Raw genomic sequence first — 6,208 nt, forward strand, 5'->3', positions numbered from 1 at the left:
GATTGCGGTTTTCTAGAACAGAGGTGTAGATTGGGATCCAATTCCAGTTCCATTCATTTTCTGCAGGCTATTGCTAACCTCATAGTGTCAATATCAATAAAAGTCTACATAAAAGCAAAGCATATAAATGACGCTTTGTTATGAATATTTTCTTAGAAAGTTTCATCCAGCTATAACACAATGAAGATTAATACAGTCTGGTACTGGGTTTTCTAGATAACAACCTTCAATGCCATAAAAAATCCCTTGCAGACAAAAGAAAACTGCTAAACCCCCTCTAGAAGTCCCAAGAAATAAGAGCATTTCCCATCAAAGCCTTGTGAGAGTCAACAACCTGCCAAATGTAAATGCCTTCAGTTTCCCATAACACAATACTGTCAAGGATCTAATAAATTTCACATAATGCATATTCCTTCTCTTCACTCCCCAAGTGTTGACAACTGTACCTTAGCAAGTGCTGATTTCTTGTACTCAATCTGACACCAAATTTTCAAGGGAGGTCATGGATCACCACCTACAAAGACAACACCAAAATTCAAATAGCCTATATAGATTTGTAGGAAGTAATGCTAGCCTCACTTCAAAAAAAATTTTTGTGGAAAATTACACGTTTTGAATTGAAGGAATATTGGATAGAATTTGAGATATACACACACAAGGAAGGATACTAATTTCATCATTTGTCAAGGTGTCCAACAAGAAAGGAATTTGAGATAGAATTTTTGATGTTTCTTTATCATTCTCTTCAATTTATTATCTCTATTTATATCATTCCAATTTCTATAAATCATAAATATGCCCTCACCTTTCAAATCATAACAAATCTCTCTCTAATTCCATACTTCAATTCTTCAAATTTTAGACTCAAGTAAAGTACCTGATTCAAACTTGGCATCCTCATCAGTCCATGACTTCGCCATCCATTTTTATGCGGGGGATATGAGCAATCTTGCGCCATTCTTTCCCTTTATCCCTTTGGCACCGTTTTTTCAGCACAGGACATCTATGAATCTCGAGAATAGAGAGGGAGGCGGGCAGCCCCTGTTTCGGAAAGGACTTTAACTTAACGCAGTCACTAATCACGAGACGTTCGAGAGATGTGAGGTTCTCAAGCCCCAGATTGTCTAGGGATTTCAGATCTGGAAAACTACGAATCTCGAGAGAGAAGAGAGTGGAGGGCAGCAGCAGCCACTCCTCGGAAAATGACTCCAACCCTTCTTCTGTACCTCCAGCGATAACCAATCGTCCAAGGGAGGGAAGTGTTTGTAAGCCCCATTCCTTCCGAGATTCCATAAGCTTGTAGCAGTCCCATATATAAAGTGAAGATAGATTAGTCGGCAAACCCCCTTCCGGAAATGAAACAATTTCTGGACAATCATCTATCGTCAAATTTTCAAGCGATGTAAGGAGAGTGTGCATCCGTTGGGGCAGTGACTTAAGCTTCATGCATACCCAGATCTCAAGGTTTCTCAGGTTGGAAGCTGGCAATCCTCCTTGTGGAAAAGACACCAGATTCGGGCAATCGTAGATTTCAATTCTTCGGAGAGATGTGAGATCCATGTTGCGAAGTCCATCTGGAATGTAAAAGGACTCCAGATTTTCACACCCGATATAGAGTGTCTCAAGCTTTGTGAAGAAGGCTAATGGAAAGGACGTGAGAGAATCACAACTTCCATCTATATGTAAACTGGTAAGCCAAGGGTAATAGTTGTGCGAGGTCTCCTCAGGAAGGGGTAACTCTACTTTCCCACACTGCTTGATTTCAAGTGATTTCAATGAAGAGATGATGGGCAAAGACGTAAGAGAATCACAATCTTCTATGTACAAGCTCTGGAGACTGGTATTATTAAGAGTCATTCCCTCTGGTAGGGTCTCTAGAATGTGGCACTTTTCTATTCGAAGGGTTTCAAGCATGGGGGGCAGCCCCATCTCTGGAAGAGAGGAAAGACTCTGACATTCCTTGATAACCAACTTCCGGAGAGATGTGAGCTTAAGCAAAATCGTTGGCAATTCCACTTGTATGGAACAAATATTACTCACTTCCAACTCTGTTATTGAAGGCAGGTGGACAACACTTCTCAACACTACCTCATCACATTCTTTTAAATTCAGTTTCTGAATGGACGGTGCCTCTGGAAGCTGACACACCAATTGCCCACATTCTAAAATTACCAGACTTGTTAAAACAGGAAGGTGCTTGGGCAAATCCCCTTTCAGCTTTGGACAACTCTCAATACGGAGCTCATTGAGATGAGGGAACTCCCCCCCTTCCACTCCAAAACAATCCCATTCCTCCCACACTGATATCTCCTTGAACACCAGAGTCTGCAGGCTTCCAAATGGCTTAAATGAAGAAGGCCCATTCCCATAAAACTCCTGCCCCACCTTTTGCAGAACATCATTCTTCACAATGGAGAGGTTCTGGAGAGACCGTAGCTGTCCAAGAGGTGGCAAGGATGCACAATTTTTACAGTTAGAGAGTTGTAGACGCACCATGTTGATGAATGAAGGTTCCCCTAACCAGCTTGGAAATTTTGCACCATAGTAGCATCCAATGGAGAGTTCTTTCAGGTTGCTATGAGGCTGCAGCTTTTCCAGCACACTTGCTGCATCATGTGAATCACCGGCAATTGCATTATCATCTTCCCAATTCAATTCTAACTTGTCAAGGCACTCCTTACCCTTCATATTACTCTCCAAGGCATCTCTAGCATCTGCCACATTTTGCAACTTGAAAATGGCAAGTGTACCAGTAAGGTGTGAAAGGTCCCTCAATTCCCCAACTCTTGATCCTGTATGCTTACCGACAACAAAAGCAGTCAACGTTCGAAGATTTTTCATTCTACTCATTTCCATTGGCATCCTTTCTAGCTTAATCCCATCAATTTTGAGATGACGCAAGTTGATTAGTCTTCCCATTTTTGTTGGCAAATCAACAAGAAATCTACACTCTGATAGCATCAACGTTTGCAAGTTGAAAAGAGTAGTTATTGATTCAGGTAGTGTTCTAATTCGAGTATGAGAGAGGTCCAGATAGCGTAGGTGTTTCAAATTTTCAATCGAGTGGGGCAATTCTTTAATGTCATAGTGACTCAAAGACAAAACCCGCAAACACCTCAATGTTGACAACAAACAATGTGAGATCTCCTTGCTTAAATAGAGAGTGGACAATAAATTAGAATAAAGAGGTAGTGGTAAGAAGGTCCGAAGATTATAGATGTTAAGAAATAATTTAGCTTCCTTGAAGACTTTGAAATGTTGCCAAGTATACGAAGAATGTCGAATCTCCTTAGAAATTTGATTTTGTTGTTCAACCTCCAATCTAAAACAAAATTTTCCTGATGTAAATTGTGCCAAATCATGAATCAGATCATGCATCACAAATTGAGAATCATTGTTATCGTATTGTTGAAAGAACGACCTTAACAGTAGACTATTGAAACATTTCCTCCCAAACTGTTCTATAGTTTCCCCTCTTTTGGAGCCATCTAAGAAGCCTTCAGCCATCCATAATAATACTAACTTCTCCCTTTCAAACACATAGTCCTTGGGGAATATGGAACAATACGCAAAACATCGCTTCAATGTTGTAGGGAGATAATGATAACTCAAGTTCAAAGCAGGAAGAATACTACTTTGCTCATTTGACAAATCCCATATTTCATTGTTTAACACTTCATTCCAAGCCGTGATATCTTGGTTAGAGTGTAATAAACCTCCAAGTGTCTTCGCCACCAAAGGTAGACCTTTGCATTTTTTGGCTATCTTCCTACCGGTTGATTCCAAATTTTGGCATTCATTTGAATCTAGATTTGTAAGGGCTGTTTGTGCGAACAATAACCAACATTGTTCTTCAGCTAATTGACCGAGCTGATGAGAAGAAGTTGTCGTTCGCATAATTGCCGCCACAGTTTCATTGCGAGTTGTTACTAAGACCACGCTGCCTCGTGCTGCGACATTAAAAGGAGCTTGTAGGAGATCCCAACGGGGAGTTTTCTCGTTCCATACGTCATCTAGAACAAGGAGAAATCTTTTATCCTTCATTTCATTCTTCAATTTTTCTTGAAGCGATTCCAAGGTTTTAAATTCACATGGACATTTTGTGATGGACTCAAGAATTGCTTTAGTTATCCCTACAACATCAAAATCGTCCGAAACACAAACCCAAACTCTCTTTTCAAAATGGTTCTCCACCCTGCCGTCATTGTAGATGATCTGAGCGAGGGTTGTCTTGCCAATCCCACCCATGCCGACTATGGAAATGACAGAAACTTTATCGACCTGGGTTGCTTCATCTGACAGCATCAATTCAATGATCTTCTCCTTATCAGCATCCCTACCATGAATACGAGACTCATCTACTAAAGAAGTAGTCGGTAGCCTTTCTTCAATTCCAAAGGACACCCCTCCAACACCCTCCCTCAGATGAAGGTCAAGTCTCCGTTTGGCAATTGCATCTAACTCCCTTGTGATTTTGTTTATTTTTTCACCCATCTTTTTGTTAAAGGACATAGCTCTAGGATCCAAAGCACCAAAAGTTGGGATGAGCTTGCGTACCTTACTTGTGCTGGCTTGAGGGCCTTCTGTCAAACTCCTTTGCTTGGCTTCAGTATCAAACTCATCCACCACATCTTCAATGTCATAAGCCAAAGATTTGAGGTCATCCAGCCAAACTTTCACTGCTTTCTCCCTGATCTGCTTGTTCTCAGCATCATCCACCACTGCTTCAATATGGGTCAACGTCTTCCTCCATTCTTCGAGTGTTCTGTCGACTTTTTTCCGGCGAGCGTACTCTAACAGGGGGGAGGCGATCAACTTGTCAATCAACACACCAATGAAGGAAGATCCAACAGCCTCAGCCACAAACATGCTTTCAGAAAATGCGAGAGAGCAAAAGAGATAGGAGAAGGTAAAGTTTCCACAGATTGTAAGATCGTTGTTGTGGTGACCCTTTCAACTCACAAGAAGATAAGGACACAAACACTCACTATACAAAATTAAAAAGAAAAAGAAAATAAGAGAAGGGTCATCTTATTCTACAGGGAAGGGCAATTCTATCCTACTGTAAAGGGTTTTTGGCTTTGGCTTTGGCTTTGGCTTTGGCTATGTATCATACAGAGCAGTTAAAGAGGGATTTTGAAGGGCAATTCATGCGACTCTTTGACCCCTTGAAATTATTTTTGGAAGTGTTGAAATATCAAAATCCCATAATTCAGATAAATTTATTTTCATCTAAATTTCATATGTTTGTAGTTATTTTATTGCTTAAAGTGTTTAGGTATCGGTATTAGATCGAAGATCGAAGAATGAAAGAAAATGATATCATGTTAATTTTATTTAGTTTTTTATGTTTTTATTTTGTTTTTAAAAATTGCTGACAACAATTTCTATTTGTTGTCTAAAAACAGTACTTTTTATTTACTTTTTTATTTTTTTATTTCACTTTGTTTTTAGAGAATCAATGATTAAATCATATTAGGAATTTTAAAAATAGTTTCTTATTTTTAAAAACAAAAAAATGTTTTGAAATCACACAACTAGATAGATTCTAATAGTTTTTAAAACTATTTAAAAAAATTTTGATACCCTTTTAAAAGTGATTTAAAAAAAATAGAAAAATGGGAAGCCTATCTAATATTAGGAGGCAACCCTTGGATTCCTGTAAATGAAAATTTAATTCAACCTATCTAAAAAAAAATAACAATAAGAATTAAAAGAAGAAATAATTTATGAAAGGAAATGGATAAATAATGCTAGATTCATGAGTGGCAAGAATATGATCCACATGTCACAAAGATTAATAGAAAAGGAAACTACAAAATCTGATTAAAAAAAAAAAAAAAAAAAGAGTGTTGAAGAGCTATTACTAGTATGTGAATACTTTTTAAAGTTAAACATGAGATAGAACTATAGTGGTAAAGAAATAGAGCTATCACTAGTCCTTCATCATGTTTTAAGAGTTGCAACACATTGAAAATAGAATCATCCCCTCCCCCTCCTGTCCTTTTTTTTTTTTTTTTTTTTTTTTGTTGAATTAATTGATTAAAAGGATAAAAAGATTTCAAATTTATAAATTTAACATTTCTCAGTTTTGAACTTAAAGAGTAATCCATTTTAGACATAGATACTTTCCAATATTTCAATTATTTACATGTGTTTTAAAAGAAAAGATTATTTTTACAAGAAAAAAGTGAGACAATTTTTATCT

The 6,208-nt window shown here is 37.9% G+C and overlaps 1 protein-coding gene across 2 annotated transcripts; it reads right to left on the reverse strand.

Moving 5' to 3' along the window:
* Positions 1 to 30: 30 nt before the first annotated feature.
* Positions 31 to 5,168, reverse strand: LOC100243064 (putative disease resistance RPP13-like protein 1). Of its 2 annotated transcripts, none has more exons than XM_019217813.2 (3): positions 806 to 5,168; positions 447 to 514; positions 31 to 334 (listed from the first exon to the last, which is right to left on the reverse strand). In XM_019217813.2, exon 1 carries the CDS (start codon positions 4,867 to 4,869, stop codon positions 901 to 903), a length of 3,969 nt encoding a protein of 1,322 aa, XP_019073358.1. In that variant the 5' UTR covers positions 4,870 to 5,168; the 3' UTR covers positions 31 to 334; positions 447 to 514; positions 806 to 900. The 2 variants fall into 2 exon arrangements, with proteins under 2 accessions (XP_019073358.1, XP_019073357.1); XM_019217812.2 differs by having other exon boundaries at positions 878 to 5,167.
* Positions 5,169 to 6,208: the final 1,040 nt, after the last annotated feature.

This window comes from Vitis vinifera, chromosome 13, assembly GCF_030704535.1.
Source record: "Vitis vinifera cultivar Pinot Noir 40024 chromosome 13, ASM3070453v1".
NCBI classification, from domain to species: Eukaryota; Viridiplantae; Streptophyta; class Magnoliopsida; order Vitales; family Vitaceae; genus Vitis; species Vitis vinifera.

What these genes read in the sequence shown, in the direction of transcription:
- LOC100243064 (XM_019217813.2), bottom strand. Translation starts at nt 4,869, where the DNA reads ATGTTTGTGGCTGAGGCTGTTGGATCTTCCTTCATTGGTGTGTTGATT.